The 19,766-nt window shown below is 41.4% G+C and overlaps 1 protein-coding gene across 6 annotated transcripts in view; it reads left to right on the top strand.

Moving 5' to 3' along the window:
- tcf12 (transcription factor 12) overlaps positions 1-19,766 on the top strand; it is a 156,261-nt gene that overhangs the window by 94,589 nt on the left and 41,906 nt on the right. For all 6 annotated transcript variants that reach the window (XM_060911285.1, XM_060911283.1, XM_060911282.1 and 3 more), the window contains one exon: positions 6,305-6,366. In XM_060911285.1, coding sequence (XP_060767268.1) covers positions 6,305-6,366 — 62 coding nt within the window. The remainder of the gene's footprint in view (positions 1-6,304; positions 6,367-19,766) is intronic.

Below are 19,766 nucleotides of genomic sequence, written 5' to 3'. Positions count from 1 at the left end.
AAGGCTCAGCAAATCAAGGATTACAAGTTTAAACAGCAAAACATTTCCTTAGTCTGTTTAATATTAGTCTTAGATTATGTTGGTCATCCACCATCTGCGTATGATCGAGCTATTAATATACGGTAGATGTGATCACATTAGAATGAGTGTATTTTCCTGTCAGCATGTGGTTTAAATAGCTGTGCGAGTCAATATTTAAAGTTCATCCCATTTAGAAAGTAGCATCAGGTGAGCTGACTTGTAAGGTTCCTTCTTTTGGATAAATACGAGCGAGGATTAATTAAACAGAAATTAGGAAACAAACCCTGACGCACAACTGGGTTTCTCATGAAATATTCACGGCGTCCCAGTGTAGAATGATTTTGCCAGGAGCCTGCATCAGTAGCTCAGGATGTTGAGCGGGGGGACGGCAGGGTGGAGAGCGGCACACGGGGTGAGTGCAGTATTGATCAGGCAGCCTGTCAGCACTCCGGCAGCAGGACGGAGGATGTGATCAGGATGATAAAAGCCCCGCGATTGGAGGCTCGCGAAGATGTGGCTAATCAGTGACCTCTACACCCACCTCCTGAAGTTCATCTGAGAGCGTGCACTCCCAATTAGTTCTGCATTTTTCCTTTCAGGCTAGCATCAGGCTAGGTTATCCATCTCTCTCTGTCTCGTGTGTGTATGCTTTGCTTCTTCTGCCTCCCCACTCGTTCAGCATCTCATGCTCACCCTGTGTGTGAGTGTGTGTGAGAGAGAGAGAAGGGGGTGCTCACAGCTGTGCTAGCTGGCACTGCTTCCTCAAACATCAGCGGTGCAGCCAGCAGCCTGCTTGGCACAAACACTCGCCAGTAACACTTAAACAAATTGCTATAGCAGTGACTTACAGTGTTGATTTTCAGCATTCCAGGAGACTTTTTTTTTTTGTGTGTGTCTTTTTTTTTTTTTTTTTTCCTCATTGCTTTTCTCCTTTTGTCCTTGGACACTTTCAGCTTTGAGAACATTCAGTGTTTAGAACACACCCCCAATAATTTTCCATCTCCTTCCTTCTCCCCCCTCCTTCTCTCTTTCTGGATTGTTCAGGCCCCTGTGGATTTTTTTTTTTTTTTTTCCTTTTCTTCCTCCACAAATTTTTTGGAGCTACTTTTTCCTCATCACGACTCCCACGGTTTTAATACAACAGTTATATGGCTTCCCAAAGCCAGTCATGGCGCTCTTTATTTAAATATCCAGATATCTGAACTCCTCTTCGCGTTCGTTTACAGTACTTAACCGGGTATGTCGTACCATAAGGCGTATGTAATGCGGGACTAAAATTAAAATAATGCTTTGTGTATTGTGTGTCATGTTTCAGACGGAGCCTTAGAGAATGGTGAAAGACAAAGATTGCATCTCTCATCAAGTGAAATGGTGACTTAGAAGGGGCTTTTTTTTTTAACTGCAGTACTAGTAGGTAATTGTCAGCAAACTCCCCTACTCCAGAAATTGCTGATATTCTGAAAGTGGAGCATTAGATTAACCAGATTACAGGTTTAGCAACATGCAAAATACAAGGCTACTGTTTTGTTAGTCTATTTTGCATTTTTAAGCTGTTTATTTTACGTATGTGATATATTACAGGGACATTACACTGCTTTGTATGTGGCTATTTACCATTTTTATGGGCTGTAGATCATTTTGTTGTAATTTTCGTCAAGTTATTAAAGGTATAAAGTTGGTATGAATCATCAATCGTTTGTGGCTACCCAAAATAGCTGAATGTTAATTATTCTGTTTTCATTTAAAAAAAAAAATGGACATCTTGGAACAGCAAGAATTGTTAGAATTATTTTCAAATTGTGTTTATTTTTCTTGCATTTTCTGATGTATAGAATAGATTAACATACAGCGAAATATATAGCCCTGTCATGCTGTAGTTTAACTGTTATAATGCACTTAATAGGGTGACATAAGGCCAGTAATGTATAAACTATTTACACCATGTCAGTCTGTCTGTGTCAGTCAGCTGGCGTGAGGGGAGCAACCCTTGGGAGGTGCCTTTGCAGTTAGCGCTGGGTGACCATGCATGCTGGCACGATAAACAGTTAAACGCATGTTTATAGCTCAGTTCCTGTGGGAACCGATCAAGTTAAAGTCCCTTGGCAGTTTCCAACGCATGGCTGCCTTATGTTGTGTGGAGGGCAGCAGTGTGTTGTGTGGGGGACACACTAAGCGGATGTTTTTTTATGACTGGCTGCCCCACTCAGGATTTGAAACAACAACACCGGTCTTATAAATTATTCAGCTTGTACAGGGTGTGTGTGACAAAACACATGCTGCAACTGAATATTTCAACGCTGGACCTAAGTGCATCTGCAAATCATCTGCATGTTTGTGTACGTGTCACTGACACAAGCTCAGAAACCCAAACCGTGCTGGGTAGCAGCTCAGGAAGTCGGGGAAAGAGAGGCTTTGCAACCTTCACAGTCTCTGTAAACAGATGTTTCGTTCTTGTGCGGTGGCTCGTGTGTTACACTCCTGTAGCTTAGCCACAACTAAGCTTACTCTTCCCATGCAGGAGAGAGCGCTAACCCAGAAATATCACATTACATCCAATGAGAACAGTTTGACACCACAAGGGAAGCAGTTTTCAGTTAAACCGCGGTACCTGATTGCCTGTGTGCCTCTGGAGACACCACCATCTTCCAGCCAAGTCGCAAGAAACATGAACTGACAGACACGTGGTGGAGTACACCTGAGCCCAGCACAGCCACACCAGCTTGCCTAAACCTCCACCTCAAACATGTGTGTGTGTGTGTGTGTGTGTGTGTACCAGGAAAGACGATGGAATTGAAAATCTCTTACCGTGTGTTGTTTTTAAAAACTTTTAAAAAATATTTACCTTTTCCCTGGAGTAAACAGAATTTACCTTCAATGCTGTGTTTGCTTCGCTAATGTTTGAAAGTCTGACAAGTATAATATACGACGTTGGTAAAGTTGTTTATCATTTTATTTGCCGGACGAGCCTCTTGTTTATGGTTTTCTGTGCTCTGAGTAAAACTGCTGAATTTAGATTTGGTGAAGTGCATGAATCATGTGTTCTGTATGCTTGGCTTGTTTTTTTTTTTTTTTAAATTAGTTCTTCAGCTGCTAGGTAACATCGCTGTTTCCACGAGAGTGAGTGAGTGAGTGAGCGAGTGAGTGACTGAAGGAAGTGTTGCATCTGATGAAAACCTGTTTACATTTTAGAGGCGTTTTCATATGAATACGGTCATTCATGACAGAAGGGGATGACACGATTGCACCTATTAAAGTATAAACTCTTATAAATGGTGTCCAATGTGTATACGTCGCTATGGGTAAGCCTATCTGTTACGTGTCCATACGTCCCTGAGCAGTTACTTCCACAAGGCCAGAAGAGAGACGCTCACAATCTGCGTTAATAGGAATACCCGTACACCTGCTCACTCAATTACCCAGTCTCATGTGACAGCAGTGCAGTGCTTACGATCATGCAGATACAGGTCAAGAGCTTCAGTTCTTGTTCACATCAGAATGGGGGAAAAATGTGATCTTGGTCAATTTGACCATGGTATGGTTGTTGGTGCCAGATCAGCTGGTTTGAGTATTTCAGAAACAACACTCCAGTCTCTCGAGTTTCCACAGAATGGTGTGAAAAACAAACCAAAAATATCCAGTGAGTAGGTATCGTAGATGAGAGAGGTTAGGAAATGGCCAGACTGGCTGACAGGAACCACTCTTTACAACTGTGGTGAGCAGAAAAGTATCTCAGGGTTCGCAGGAAGTCAGACCTTGAGGTGGATAATCAACAGCAGAAGATCAGATCAGATCAGCGGTCCTAAGAGCAAAGTTGAGCAGAATCCTACACGCTCTGTAGTGTACTGTACGGCCAGTAAGAGGCTGTTAGGATTGAACAAGTGAGTTTAGTGGCTCTGCAGCTTGCTGGTGCTGTGTTAATGGATTATTCTGGTATGGAGAGCTTATGTATTCTGCTTCCCCTAATATAGTGTAGCTAATCCAAAATGAACTGTATATCTTCTGTATTTTCTAGATCAGGGGGTTTCAAAGTGTGGGAGAGTCAACCCTTCCTCAGAGAGCAAATAAACAACAGCGCCCCCCCTTACAATTTTTGTTGTTGCTATACTTAATGTTCCATTTGTATTTTAAAAAAATGGTTGTTGTCCACATTTTTTTTCTTTTACACATTTTAAACATCTGTGCTTTTTTAAAACATCTTTTTTACACATTTAAAACATATGAGCGTTTTTAAAACCTCTTTTTTACACATTTTAAACATCTGTGCTTTTTTAAAACATCTTTTTTACACATTTAAAACATATGAGCGTTTTTAAAACCTCTTTTTTACACATTTTAAACATCTGTGCTTTTTTTTTAAAACATCTTGTCTTACACATTTTAAACATCTGTGCTTTTTTAAAACATTTTTTTTTTTTTTTTACACATTTTAAACATCTGTGCTTTTTTTTTAAACATCTTGTCTTACACATTTTAAACATCTCATAGCATCGTTAGCTAGCACCTCTTGGCAGACAACACACTGTGGCAGTAGAGCATCTTCAGATCCAGTCCATGAAAATCCAGACTTTAAATAATCGTGGCCATACTTCCTTCTTTTTTTTTTGCTTGGCCCGGACTCTGTCTCCTCACTCACTGTAGCTTTAGGTACTAAAAATCGATCCATTTTGTCTCTGGCAAAGGCTAGCTGAAGTTCGCTAAATGTCCGCAATCGTAACTTATTCTGGTTTATTTTTCCTCATGTTGCCCCCCCCCCCCCCCCCCCCCAAAGAACTCTGGCGCCCCCTAGGGGAGGCGCACCCCACACTTTGAAAAGCCCTGTTCTAGATCATATTGAGTTGACCGATTTAAAGCTAGACAGCCTTTTCGATTTCATAAAATCGGTGAAATTTAGTTCCCTCTGAAATTTGGTCATTGTGATGTATGTTTATTTCTGTAATATCTCCAAAAAAAAAAACCTCGCCATTCTGTGGCTGGGAAGTTATATAATTTGAGGGGACTCCCAAGCAAATAATGTGCATGAAATCGCTCGCTTTGTGCAGTCAGGCAGACAGAGGAAGTCCATGTGCACATGCGCAGGTTTACCTGCTTCTTCTTCTTTTGGGTTTTACGGCAGCTGGCATCCAGTGTTGTATTACTGCCATCTACAGGCTTACCTTGACCGTACACTGACAGTTCCATCATTCTGTCGCTAAACGAACAGTTGATCACACCGAGGTGCTCACTGACCGCCGATATTTATTAGTCTGCTCCTGCGTTTCCTTTCCTTCATAACACAACGTCTTTTCTTCTCACTTTCTGTTACTGTAGTCGGTTTTTCGCATTTCATTCACACACTCACGTCCTCCATTTTTCTCTCCTGTTTCAAATTTGTATCCCACAATGCCTTGTGCGAACATAGAAAGCCCATCACGTGACGCATGACGTAGTATCTTGAATTGGGTCATGGTGAAGCAGGAAAAAACAGCCGAGAATTTAGGGCCATGCGGCTCTAAATTCATCAGTTCTATTTAAAAAAAAAAAAACTAATAAAATTGGAAGTCTATGATTTCGAATTCAGTAGCTTTCAGTCCACTAAACAAAAATAATTGGGTGTCAAGGAAAATTCTTTTTATGACCTAAACTTGAAAAATCTGAAAGGCAGTCTATCTTTAAGCGTTGAAGTTTGGCTCTGCTTTAGGCCTGGACAGACCTGAACCGAGGAATAATGTGTCTGATATGAAGACAAGTCAAAAACCTGTCAGGACTCGTACAGAAAGTCCTGACATTAATCCTGACACAAGTACAGATTTGAATATGAAAGTTCTGGCTTTTAGCAACAAGGCAATTGTGATTTATATGTATCGTGTCTGTATGAGTTTCCTCCGGGTGCTCCAGTTTCCCCCACAATTCAAAGACATGCGGTTAGGTTAACATGGGGTAGCCTTAGGCTGAGGTGCCCTTGAGCGAGGCATCTACCCCCCTACTGCTCCCCGGGCGCTGTTAGCATGGCTGCCCACTGCTCTGGGTATGGATGTGTGCTCATTGCTCATGTGTGTGTGTACATATGTGTGTTCACTGCTTCAGATGGGTTAAATGCAGAGAGGAAATTTCACAAGTGTATGTGTGATGAATAGTTCTTTTTCTTTATATATAATTTTGAGAGGATTTTCTATTAAACAGCCTCCATGTGGACTGTATCGAACTTCCAATGATAGTCTCGTGTGGAAGCTTATGGGATACAAATGATTGCATTCCGGTGATCTACGTTTTGTGAAAAGTCTGCTGTCTCTCTGTTTCTCCACAGGTAAATCTGAGAGACCTCCATTTTCTGCATATGGGAGAGAGCCAGGTGTCTCTGGATGTCAGGTAAAAGCCCCATTCTCATGTTTATCACACTTATCTGCTGTCTCCTGTCCTGTTTACTGATTCTTAAAGGAGATATGCAGAACCTTTATTTTTAAATACATTTCTGAGTGGATAGTATCTCTATCCTTGACTCTTGTATGCTGCATAAATGGAAATTAAAAATATATATATTTTTGAGAGTTTAAATCGACCGCCAAGTTGGCATTCGAGCTGCCCCACTGAGCCAGCCAGCCCTGAGTGCGTGATGTCACAACGGGAACCGGTTTTAAGGCCAAAGCCTTTGACAGCTATAGACCAAAGTCATATAAATAAAAATTTATGGTGAAAGTAAGAAATACCGTTACCGACTTGCTCAACTAAGACTGATTTGACTTCACTGATTGTGGGTTGACTCTCATTAAAGTGCTGATGACACGAACATGACTCTATGCAATTTCTTAAATAAACTATACAACATGGCAAACATGTTAGATTTCTGTTATAATTACGTGAAAAGAAGCTGTTCTTACGCGAATATCCAACTTTTAATTGCACAGCACAAGAAAACTGGGTCCGTGGCTCGCGGCCATGTTGTGACGTCAGCGGAAGAACACGCTGCGGTTCACTGGCTGTTCTACTCTGGTTCTACTCAATGGAAATGGCGCATGAAAACGCCGGTGAACTCTCTAGTGCTGGCTCTTCCTCTTCTGGGAGTCTAGAATTGTGTTGATCTCTTCCGAATAGAATCTATGATAGCCTACCCTCTTTACCCTTTGCCTCTCGTTGCTAGGCGGCAGTTACATGAAAGCAGTAAGCTTTCACAAGCAAATACATGACTGATATCACGCCAACTTTATGATTACATTTATGATTATCATGTAGAATCTATAGCTCTATGTACCTTTATCTTATGTCGTTTCACGACACATGTTCTGACAGGAGGACTGTCTTTGGATCCGGCATAGCTACTAGTAGACCCCCTCCGGAATACTGGCAGTGTTGCCAGATTGGGAGGAATCCCGCCCAGTTGGGCGGTTTCAAGTGCATTTTGGTGGGTTTTGAACATATTTTGGGCTGGAAAACTTCAGCAGTATCTGGCAACAGATACTGGCAACATATACTGCTGACGTTTTCCAGCCCAAAATATGTTCAAAACCCACCAAAATGCACTTGAAACCGCTCAACTGGGCGGGAAACCTCCCAATCTGGCAACACTGTGTAGGCACTGCTGATGGTAGTAACACACGTTTGTCCTGAACTGCACACCCAAGAGATTCTTTTAAGCTGGGAAGGGTGTCAAAACAATCCAAATCGAAGTGTTCAGAGCACAGGACGGATGTTGGCGAGGGCTCCCACTTGTCACGAGTGCGCCTGACTTGCTTCACCCGCTTCACATGCAGCTCGGGATCTCTGGGAAACTTGAATAAACTTACCCCATCCTTGTAGGTTTTGGAGCAAAAGCCGGCAACACAACGCGAAGGCATAATAACTAATATATATAATAATGTATAATAATAATACTAATAATGATAAACTGAACACCTGTCGCATCAACAACAAACTGGTAAGTTAGGAGGAAGGTTCTTTCGCTGACGTCATATAGCTCCTCCTCCTCCTTCGTCTCCTGGGTGCTGCAGCCCCGTCAAATTTGCCCAAATAGCCGCGTTTTTTATCATAACTTGTAAAATAGGCGCCTTCGTGAATTAATATATGGATCATCAGGAATTACTTTTTATGTTATAAAACATCGCCAAAGATGTCAAAAACGTGTCATCAGCACTTTAAAACAGGATAGGTGTTATAACTTATGCAACATGCATGTACAGTGGTGCTTGAAAGTTTGTGAACCCTTTAGAATTTTCTATATTTCTGCATAAATATGACCTAAAACATCATCAGATTTTCACACAAGTCCTAAAAGTAGATAAAGAGAACCCAGTTAAACAAATGAGACAAAAATATTATACTTGGTCATTTATTTATTGAGGAAAATGATCCAATATTACATATCTGTGAGTGGCAAAAGTATGTGAACCTTTGCTTTCAGTATCTGGTGTGACCCCCTTGTGCAGCAATAACTGCAACTAAACGTTTCCAGTAACTGTTGATCAGTGCTGCACACCGGCTTGGAGGAATTTTAGCCCGTTCCTCCATACAGAACAGCTTCAACTCTGGGATGTTGGTGGGTTTCCTCACATGAACTGCTCGCTTCAGGTCCTTCCACAACATTTCGATTGGATTAAGGTCAGGACTTTGACTTGGCCATTCCAAAACATTAACTTTATTCTTCTTTAACCATTCTTTGGTAGAACGACTTGTGTGCTTAGGGCTGTTGTCTTGCTGCATGACCCACCTTCTCTTGAGATTCAGTTCATGGACAGATGTCCTGACATTTTCCTTTAGAATTCACTGGTATAATTCAGAATTCATTGTTCCATCAATGATGGCAAGCCGTCCTGGCCCAGATGCAGCAAAACAGGCCCAAACCATGATACTATCACCACCATGTTTCACAGATGGGATAAGGTTCTTATGCTGGAATGCAGTGTTTTTCTTTCTCCAAACATAACGCTTCTCATTTAAACCAAAAAGTTCTATTTTGGTCTCATCTGTCCACAAAACATTTTTCCAATAGCCTTCTGGCTTGACCATGTGATCTTTAGCAAACTGCAGATGAGCAGCAATGTTCTTTTTGGAGAGCAGTGGCTTTCTCCTTGCAACCCTGCCATGCACACCATTGCTTTTCAGTGTTCTCCTGATGGTGGACTCATGAACATTAACATTAGCCAATGTGTGAGAGGCCTTCAGTTGCTTAGAAGTTTCCCTGGGGTCCTTTGTGACCTCGCCGACTATTACGCGCCTTGCTCTTGGAGTGATCTTTGTTGGTCGACCACTCCTGGGTAGGGTAACAGTGGTCTTGAATTTCCTCCATTTGTACACAATCTGTCTGACTGTGGATTGGTGGAGTCCAGACTCTTTAGAGATGGTTTTGTAACCTTTTCCAGCCTGATGAGCATCAACAACGCTTTTTCTGAGGTCCTCAGAAATCTCCTTTGTTCATACCATGATACACTTCCACAAATGTGTTGTGAAGCTCAGACTTTGATAGATCCCTGTTCTTTAAATAAAACAGGGTGCCCACTCACACCTGATTGTCATCCCATTGATTGAAAACACCTGACTCTAATTTCACCTTCAAATTAACTGCTAATCCTAGAGGTTCACATACTTTTGCCACTCACAGATATGTAATATTGGATCATTTTCCTCAATTAATAAATGACCAAGTATAATATTTTTGTCTCATTTGTTTAACTGGGTTCTCTTTATTTACTTTTAGGACTTGTGTGAAAATCTGATGATGTTTTAGGTCATATTTATGCAGAAATATAGAAAATTCTAAAGGGTTCACAAACTTTCAAGCACCACTGTACATGCATGCATTTTCACTGTCGAAATGTAAAAGGCTAATTAAATAATCAGATGAACTGAGACAATCACATTCTGAAGCAAATTAAATAATCTTATACCGGTAACTTAAACACACAATACAAGTTACAGGTATTAATCTAAATGCAGGTAAACAACGTGTTGTTTTTTTATCCAAATGAGAGTCGGAGCTTACCTGTCTGTGTTCTCGCTTCTTGAAGGCCGATCTTGTGGCCGATTTGTTTTTGAAACAATCTGACTTTTGGTTGTTCGTTCAGTTCTCCGTTCATTCGCTTCTTCCACGTAAGGGCGAAATGGCAGCAGTATCCAGTTTAGAAATAAGATGGCTGCTCCACTCTTTCTCCATTTTCTCCATTACTGAGTACTCCGCCATTACTGCTCAGCTCAGGCAATTACTAAAACCCGGGACAGAGCGGGATGTCACTGGTTTTAGCAACAACCACGGGGAGGTCACTGCCCAAGCGATATGTCCCGTCCCATTCCGTCCCGGGTTTTACCAACAACCCTCGGTTCACTCCGGTAGAACTGGTGCAACTGAACTCACTTTCCTTTTAAAAAATAAATAAAATAAATGGCTTCTTTTTTTGTAGTTTTATTTAATTGTTGATACTGCACCCTCTTTCAATACGGGCTTATAGCCAACACTCCTCAACAGATCAGGGGTTTTGTACGAGCCTTCAGTAAAATGTGCAGAGCAGAGGAGAAATCCAATGTGCCCGTGAACTTCTCCGTACATGTCAACCTTTAGTTACCCTTGCCCTTACAAAATCTGTACTTTTCCCTTACCCATGGGCCCTTATACACAAGAAAAACTTCCAATACAGTATCTAATCCAAAGCACCGATTGTTTTATTCCACATTATACACTCCTATTGTAATAGGCATATTTATCACACTGCATCAAGTTTAAGGAATCAAATAAGCATCTCGTCTCATCTCATTATCTCTAGCCGCTTTATCCTGTTCTACAGAGTCGCAGGCAAGCTGGAGCCTATCCCAGCTGACTACGGGCGAAAGGCGGGGTACACCCTGGACAAGTCGCCAGGTCATCGCAGGGCTGACACATAGAGACAAACAACCATTCGCACCTACGGTCAATTTAGAGCCACCAGTTAACCTAACCTGCATGTCTTTGGACTGTGGAGGAAACCGGAGCACCCAGAGGAAACCCACGCAGACACGGGGAGAACATGCAAACTCCACACAGAAAGGCCCTCGCCGGCCACGGGGCTCGAACCCAGGACCTTCTTACTGTGAGGCGACAGCGCTAACCACTACACCACCATGCCTTCTCAAATAAGCATGTACTGAATATAAAAAAATTTTAGATCTCAGAGAAAACAACTGAATTAAAAAGGACTATATGTATAGTCAAGTAAACAACTATCTACTAAAGAGAATGACTGACTGAACTATAAACTTAATTATTTAATATACATTGTATCAGGGGCGGCACGGTGGTGTAGTGGTTAGCGCTGTCGCCTCGCAGCAAGAAGGTTCTGGGTTCGAGCCCCGTGGCTGGCGAGGGCCTTTCTGTGCGGAGTTTGCATGTTCTCCTCGTGTCTGTGTGGGTTTCCTCCAGGTGCTACAGTCCAAAGACATGCAGGTTAGGTTAACTGGTGACTCTAAATTGACCGTAGGTGTGAATGTGAGTGTGAATGGTTGTCTGTGTCTATGTGTCAGCCCTGTGATGACCTGGCGACTTGTCCAGGGTGTACCCCGCCTTTCTCCCGTAGTCAGCTGGGATAGGCTCCAGCTTGCCTGCGACCCTGTGGAACAGGATAAAGCGGCTAGAGATAATGAGATGAGATGAGACATTGTATCAATAATACCAGAATTATTGATGTAAATTTTGCAAATAAATATGTTATTTACCAGCTGGGAGGTCCATATCATGAAATACCGTGACCGAGGTCTTGAAAGTACTGACCGAGGGGCCCTCAGGGCCGAGGTCAGTATTCAAGGCCGAGGTCATGGTATTTCACCATACGGACCGACCTTAAGCTGGTAAATAATATATATATTTTTTTCTTTACCAAATTCTAACAGAAAACGAGAGCGCCCGAAAGGGAAAACCGAGCCGAGCCGCCATTTTGAATCCTCATTCACGGCTATAATGCAAATTGCTTCCTCCTCGGTATACAAGTGCACTTCCATGGCAGGAAAAAAACTACATTTTGCTGCCTATGTAGTCCCCTATTTATGCAAAATTGAGTCATTCAGGATTCAGCCATATTTTTGCTCGGCTTTGGCAGCATTTGCAGGTTTTTAGCTTTCTCCTGAAATGTTTTCTTTTATTTCGTCTTCTTCAGGGTAGTAAAACTCGCTTTCGCTGTGAAGGCTGTCGTTATCGCTATCCATGCTGTAAAATTAATGCTATTCTCCTGAGAAATGCTGGCAAAAATTTATAAGATTTTTGATAATCTTATAAATAAATCTTATTAAAAAAAAAGATAAATGTTGACAAAAAATGCTACTATGTTTGTAGTTGTTGTGAACGAGCGAGTCACCAGAGGTCCATAACCGGGGTCCGCAACGTAGGATACAGACCCGCTCGCCAGCCAATCAGAGCGCAGGATTTGATGGAAACCGGACCGCGAAAAAAATAAAATGTATTAATATTAAATAGTTCATAAAAATTACACAAAGTTCTATTTGACAAGTGTTGACATCACCTACAATATTACATTCCACCAAAGAAAATTACTTGAAATATAACAGCAGTACTAAGTACCGTAGGTATGTTAATTAAAATAGTAGGTTACATGTAATAAATTATATATAATCATGTCAAACAGTAAATGAAGGTTAGTAAAAGTTCCATTTGAGAAAAACGTGTTGACACCACAAGCAGTGTTGGATCCAACTAAAGATGACCGAACCACATTAAGTATATTATGTAAACAAGGATAAGTGGAAATATTCATAAATTTATGAAGTTAAATTGAAAATCTTCCCAGTAATTTATAACAAGAATTTAAATCTTATTCCTTTTTGGAGTGTTCTTTGTTGTACAAAGATGTTGCAGATTTGGCACTAGCTATAATCTCACTGCTTGGGTCGCAGTTGTAGCTCCTCATCACAGTTCATTTTAATTTTGCAGATATGCAGTTAATGTGTCTGCAGCCATATATTTTTTTTCTGTCCTCAGTATGAATTTTCCTCACCAATGATAAAGCCCTCTCATTATCTGCATTGCTATGTGGGAGGCACAGCAAAGCAGTAAAAAGTTGTTTCAGCACTGGAAACCTGGCAACACCCAGAGCAGTTTTTACATCAAAGACCTTTCCCCAGTGTACATCTATTATTTTCCTGGTCAATAAAAGAAAATCAGAGCACGGCAAACATGTAGATGGTGTTAAATTGCTTCCATCCCCTACTACACATTTTAGAGACAGGTTACCAACGGTCGTTACCACCAGGGGCGTGTTTAGCTTATTTTTGGGGGTGCTCAAGCACCCCCAAAAACGAGCTCAGCACCCCCTAGCTCAGCACCCTCAAAAACACTGCTTTTGGACGTAATTTTCAGAAATGAGTGCCCTTGCACACTGCGCAATGAATGTGGGCGTGTGTGTTCTTGAATTCACCTGTTACGTGATAGTTCTATGACCAGTAAAATACCTCTCCTCCTTGCGTCCCCTCTGATTGGGTTGCCTGTCCTTGCGAGTGCTTGCTACGACATGGTGTTTTTTTTTTTAACTGGATTCCACGCCGATGAGGAACTCGAAGTAGCACCTGAGTATTACTGGCATAGCGAGATGTGAAGGTACGGACTGGAGTTACAGTTGTTAAACACAACACAATAATATGCATAATGCAATATTGATGTTCCCTGGTCTATGAACAGAATGATAAAAACGACATTTATCATCCATATTGAGATACTTTTGTGCAGAGCTGTACAAGTGCTACGGTGCTAGACCACCGCGTGTTAGTCAATTTTATTTAATGTAACATAGCGTTTGCTTATCATTCACAAATCCAAACCCTGGTCATTGTCTGGGGGGACAGTGAGTGTGGTTTGGATTTGATATAGTAGCCTACATTTTCAAAAGAAGACTACCAAAATATAACAAATATAACAAAAAATGTAAACTAATGTAAAATCATAATAATACACACTATTATTACACAATAACACATTAATTAACAATTACCACTGTTCAAAATGAATAGCTCCAACATTACAAATGCAGTAGTAGGTCTTGTTTAGTTAAGAATATAACGTAAATATTTGTGTCAGTGGTTGTAAATGTGTAGATATCATAGTTTATTGGGTCAGCTTCTGTTAAAACATTGCATAAGTCTAGTCTTGTCTAGTCTAGTCGTCTTGTCTAGTTAAGTCTAGTCTAAATGTGGAATAAACATGGAAACACTGTTGTTCAAGCCAGGTGCCTCTGTCAGCTCTGGGGGCTAAGCACCCCCAAAGATCAGATGCTAGAATCGCCCCTGGTTACCACCATTACTCTTCATTCAATACTTTTCCAGTTTACTGACGACTGATGGTAGTAACGAGTGTTGGTCATCTGTGTCTATATATAATCTCTATCAGCAATTAAAATGTTTAGGGAAGCGAAACCAGAAATCACCAGGTAACTACAGTTGCCATTGTATAAACGGCGACTCCCAGTATCGCCTCCCTAAATTATCATCATAATGGAGGAAGCTTTCCTACATGCAAACAGTAAAAACTTTAAAAAAAAAAAAAAAAACTTGAAAAAACCCCACAAATGCTTACCTGTGCAGTCTTTGAATTGGGAAACATTTCTTTTTGCTAGCTGCGAAAAATGGTCTGCCACAGTCGGGGGGGGGGGGATGTTGAGTTCCATGAGAAATTGGCAGAACATAACTTCTGCAGCCGTCACAGAAGTCTGGGCAGTCCTAGCCAATGTATTTAAATGACCGAGAAAACCACATGCAACGATAAAACCACATAAATCGAAAATAATTCCGTTTCATTGGGCATGCATGTTTGAAAAAATAAATGGTGGATGCGAAGAAAATTTTCTCGGAGTAACGGAAAAAATCTCTGATACAAAACGTAATTTTCCTGTATGAAAATCAGTGTACGCCATATTAGCCCAAAAATTGCATTTTCCCGTACAAAATACTGGGAAAACGTATAACTTGACATGTATGCTTCTCGCAAAACATGTCCAAATCTTTGCAGTTTGAAAATTTTTGGGCCATGAATGCAATGTAAATCCACCTTCTGTAGTGTTGCTGCACCCACCAGCAACACATCTACATGGCATGGTGATAAATTAGCTTAAAATGTAGGCTCGGCGTTGCAGTTAGCTCTCTGTTTTAGTTTTGCGGAAATGGCGATGAGACCGATAGACTTCCTGCTGTGATGTTACGGACGTCAAGGTCATTTACTCAGACCGCTACCTACTGTATATAAATCACTTTAATCGTAAAAATAACTATATTAGATTGATTGTTAACGCTTAAAACTCTTCCTGTGCCATTCTTGAGGTCTCAAGGTATTTATAAATGAAAGTAAGGCCATGGTTCTGCGTATATGCTTTAAATCATGGATCCAGAAAAAGTCACCACATGATTACTGCCAGCCTTAGACTGATTCCCCCCGCCCCCCGATATCTGCACTACTTCTTCTGTTTTCATCGATTCTGTTTTTAACTATTAAACTTTATAACATGGTGACGTTCTGCAGGTTCCTCACACTGACCTGCAATGATTTTGATTACAATTCAGTTGAGACTGGCTGACAGGAATCAAAATATACTCGACCTCCAGTATAATTTATCGCTCACATTTAAACCACTACAGCGTATTTATTACGAATAGGGGACACCATCTCTGAGAACACGCATCGCTTTGTGTCATAGTTCCTAGTTTTCCTTCAGTAGCGCACGACATGAAAGAAGAAATCATAACTATGTTAATGATCCCTCACTGGCACAATGTGGCAGATGTAACCATTCAGCCTTATAATGGAAAAGAGGCTTTAGAGCGACACTGAATTGGAAAAGGTTTGTGAGGTGTTGTCATTTGTGGTCATTTGTCATATCAGTCAGTGGGCTTTTTCCGATGAAAGTGCAGTGTTCTTGGCCATGTCCATGCTGTGTCTGTTGTTCCAGACTTTTTAAAATTATTGGCCCTGATTGTGATATGATCGAGTTAAAGATTAGGTAACTGCAGTTACCCTGTCCAGTCGCTTATACAGCTGGCTTTCAGGCTCACTGGAGGTAGGTGGCAGAGTGTTCTCCCCAGCAGGCCTGTAGTGGGCTGGAGATGAGAAGAAGCTGCCTGTGTGCGACTGAGTGATTACAGGGTGTGTAAACAGGTCTGAGGGAGAAAGAGAAGGAGAGTCCTGGTGCATTGGATGGAGAGCAGGAACATGACTTTCAACACCTCCATTAATGCAGGGTCATTGAGCCTGGCCAGCTCTAGGCTCACAACCACACAGATGTTCTAAACAAAGGCAGGATTGTGTGGGAGAGCTGCTCTCTCTCTCTCTTTCTCCCCCCTTTTTCCTTCTCACTCACTCAGGCTCGGTCTTCATTTCTGATCAAGAGTGCTGGACCACTTCTTATGTCTGCTGTTTTTCTTTCTGCCTAACAATTAGACACGAACCTGTCCCTCTGCAGCATATTAGCATCATTTCTGCTCTAGGATAAAACTAACACGCAGACCGTATGTTACTGCTACAGGTTAACGCTAACCTTAGATGGTGGCGTCACCCCTGATGACCCTTACCTAACCTTCACCCAGTCCTTATGCTGCTAACTAAAAGAGCCACACACGCGTGCTTTTAAATGCTAGCCATGCAGCATGCGGTTACAGGCGGGTGAATGGTGCTAGTCAGCGCAAGTGAAAACACTGCGGGCTCTCCAGAGCTGTTGCTCCATTCATAAAAGAGCTTTTTGAAAGGGAATGCCAGTTCAGACATTTTGGTGTGGGAACTAGGGAATTTATGCTGGCCTGCAGCTGCACAGATCAGAGCTTGGCGCGCGCACAGTTTGTCTAGTCGCTGAAGAAAAACAGGAAGGCCAAAAAAGCTGTTTGGTTCCTGAGAGAATGTAGGAAGAATGTAGGGCTGCTAAACTGCTATATTAATAATGTAAACTCCTGTGAGACTATCAAGAAGTCATCTACAGCATGTGATGTAGATACAGGTGAAGTTCAGGTGCAACGATTATAAGGTCTGTAGCTGTTTCCGCGTCGCGTGATTATAACGGATTGAGCTTTGCAGAAAGTATTTTTGTCGTCTGCCAGAAATAGGAATGACCTGAGCGACTGCTGTTGCCTTTAAGTGTTTGACAGAGGGGCAACCAGTGACAGGATTTTCCCCAAAACTAAATAGCCAATTGTTTATATGGTTTGTCATCATGCACAGGCTCTGTGCTTCACTCAGCGAGGTGTTATTGCATCATTTCAGTATGATGTAGATCACTTTGCGTATAATGAGTCACATATTCAAACTGTTTGAGCCAGCTGAGCCCCTGTATTTCTCCAGGAAGAGCAGTATTTGCAGTTTGTACCTCTAACCAGGTTTTCCTTCACAGATCTCCATGTTAATGGCATATAAATTAATATCCGAAGTCAGTAAAATATTACGTTTCACATTGTATATCCTAATCCGTCCATTGTTCTAAAATATTTATATAAGTTTAAAACTGCAGCGACAATTGACACAATCTGTATGACTTCCGTCTGAACGCTGCAGCAGGTGTGCACTCGAGAAGACAGAGCAGAGGTTTAACGCTATAATTTTCTTCTGATTATCGTCTCTGTCCTTTATACATGTCTGAGTTACGGCCTTACGGGGGACAGTCGTCTGACAGTTGTATTGTTTTGCGCTGCAGTGAGTTAAAACCTCGATCGAAAAAAACCCAACAAAACGACACGCGAACATAAGTGCACCTGATTGAGTGGGAGTGTTAGCAGGGATGCAGTTGCTGTAGTTGGTTGTTGACTCTGTAGGTAAGCGCTGGGCTGGTCTCCCGTGAGGAGGATTAGACTGATTAATGCTGCAGGTTGCAGTTGACAGATGACTGCCATTATCCCCACAAATCTGCCTGACATTTCACAGAAGAAGGCGATCATTCAGAGGGGTGGAGATCTGTAGAGCTGCTGTATGACTTTACAGATTACACATATTCACTGACTCGCTAATTTGTAGGAGAGAGAATGACTGTGTAGCATCACTTTTTACTGACTCCAGGGTGATGTTTGCCACTTTTTACTCAAAGTATGCTGCTCGAACGGATACATAGCCTTTATGCATCTATTTCATTGTTATTGAGTTTTAAGCTAGTGTTTTTCACTCTGAATCCAGGGTGCGTTTATTTTTTATTGACGCGCAGCTTGTCTGTATGGAATCTTTAAATTGCCTCATTTCAAATTTACAGCCTTGGTAATAATCCATTCTTTTCTTTGATTAGTCCTCTATTGGTCTTTCATCATAATGCAGTCTCTTGGCTGTCTCATGGCCAAAATGACAAACTACTAATATTGCTGTAAGGATTTAATATCATTGAACAAAGGCAGCACGAGTCAGTCTGTTGTATCATGTCAATGTCAGTGTGCCAGACTACGTGACAGCTTGTCACTTTGGAGCGCCTCTTTCCCCCCTTATTTCTCCTGCAGTTAAGGAGAGGCTGCCCTGATTCTCACACGACTTGATGGCCTTCAATTTAATCTGCTAAAATCAGGAATCTAGCTATTCCTGGGCACAAGCACAGTGATCCTGCTCTGTGGCCCCCGTGGCGTTTGATTACGACTTCTATCTGACTTTGATTTGAAATTAGTAGCTAAATACTCTGTGTAGCATACCATGTGTTGGTAAGGCAATAGGTCGCAGAGTTATTTTATTTTGGTACGTACTGTGCACTGAAATTCTGTTAGGAAATAATACTTGGTCTTTATCACTTCTTTTCTAAAATAACTAACACAATTTATGGAACGGTGCTCAAGTTTTGTAAACTGGAGTGACACTTTGTGACCTGCATGTTATTCAAAAGGTCATTTTGTATACCTGTGCATACTTTTTATTTATATATATATAGTTAGGTCCATATATATTTGGACACTGACACAAATTTTGTTTTTTTACCTGTTTACTGAAACATATTCAGGTTATAGTTATATAATGGACATGGACATAAAGTCCAGACTTTCAGCTTTCATTTGAGGGTATCCACATTAAAATTGGATGAAGGGTTTAGGAGTTTCAGCTCCTTAACATGTGCCACCCTGTTTTTAAAGGGACCAAAAGTAATTGGACAGTTGACTCAAAGGCTATTTCATGGGCAGGTGTGGGCAATTCCTTCGTTATGTCATTCTCAATTAAGCAGATAAAAGGCCTGGAGTTGATTTGAGGTGTGGTGCTTGCATTTGAAAGATTTTGCTGTGAAGAAAACATGCAGTCAAAGGAGCTCTCCATGCAGGTGAAACAAGCCATCCTTAAGCTGCGAAAACAGAAAAAAAAAACCATCCGAGAAATTGCTACAATATTAGGAGTGGCAAAATCTAAGTTTGGTACATCCTGAGAAAGAAAGAAAGCACTGGTGAACTCATCAATGCAAAAAGAGCTGGACACTCACAGAAGACAACAGTGGTGGATGATCGCAGAATAATTTCCATGGTGAAGAGAAACCCCTTCACAACAGCCAACCAAGTGAACAACACTCTCCAGGAGGTAGGCATATCAATATCCAAATCTACCATAAAGAGAAGACTGCATGAAAGTAAATACAGAGGGTTCACTGCACGGTGCAAACCACTCATAAGCCTCAAGAATAAAAAGGCTAGATTGGACTTTGCTAAAAAACATCTAAAAAAGCCAGCACAGTTCTGGAAGAACATTCTTTGGACAGATGAAACCAAGATCAACCTCTACCAGAATGATGGAAAGAAAAAAGTATGGCGAAGGCATGGTACAGCTCATGATCCAAAGCATACCATATCATCTGTAAAACACGGCGGAGGCAGTGTGATGGCTT

The sequence above is a fragment of the Neoarius graeffei genome, chromosome 27 (assembly GCF_027579695.1).
Source record: "Neoarius graeffei isolate fNeoGra1 chromosome 27, fNeoGra1.pri, whole genome shotgun sequence".
Taxonomy (NCBI): domain Eukaryota; kingdom Metazoa; phylum Chordata; class Actinopteri; order Siluriformes; family Ariidae; genus Neoarius; species Neoarius graeffei.
Note: the sequence above shows the minus strand (reverse complement) of the source record. Positions and strands in the feature narration are given on the sequence as shown.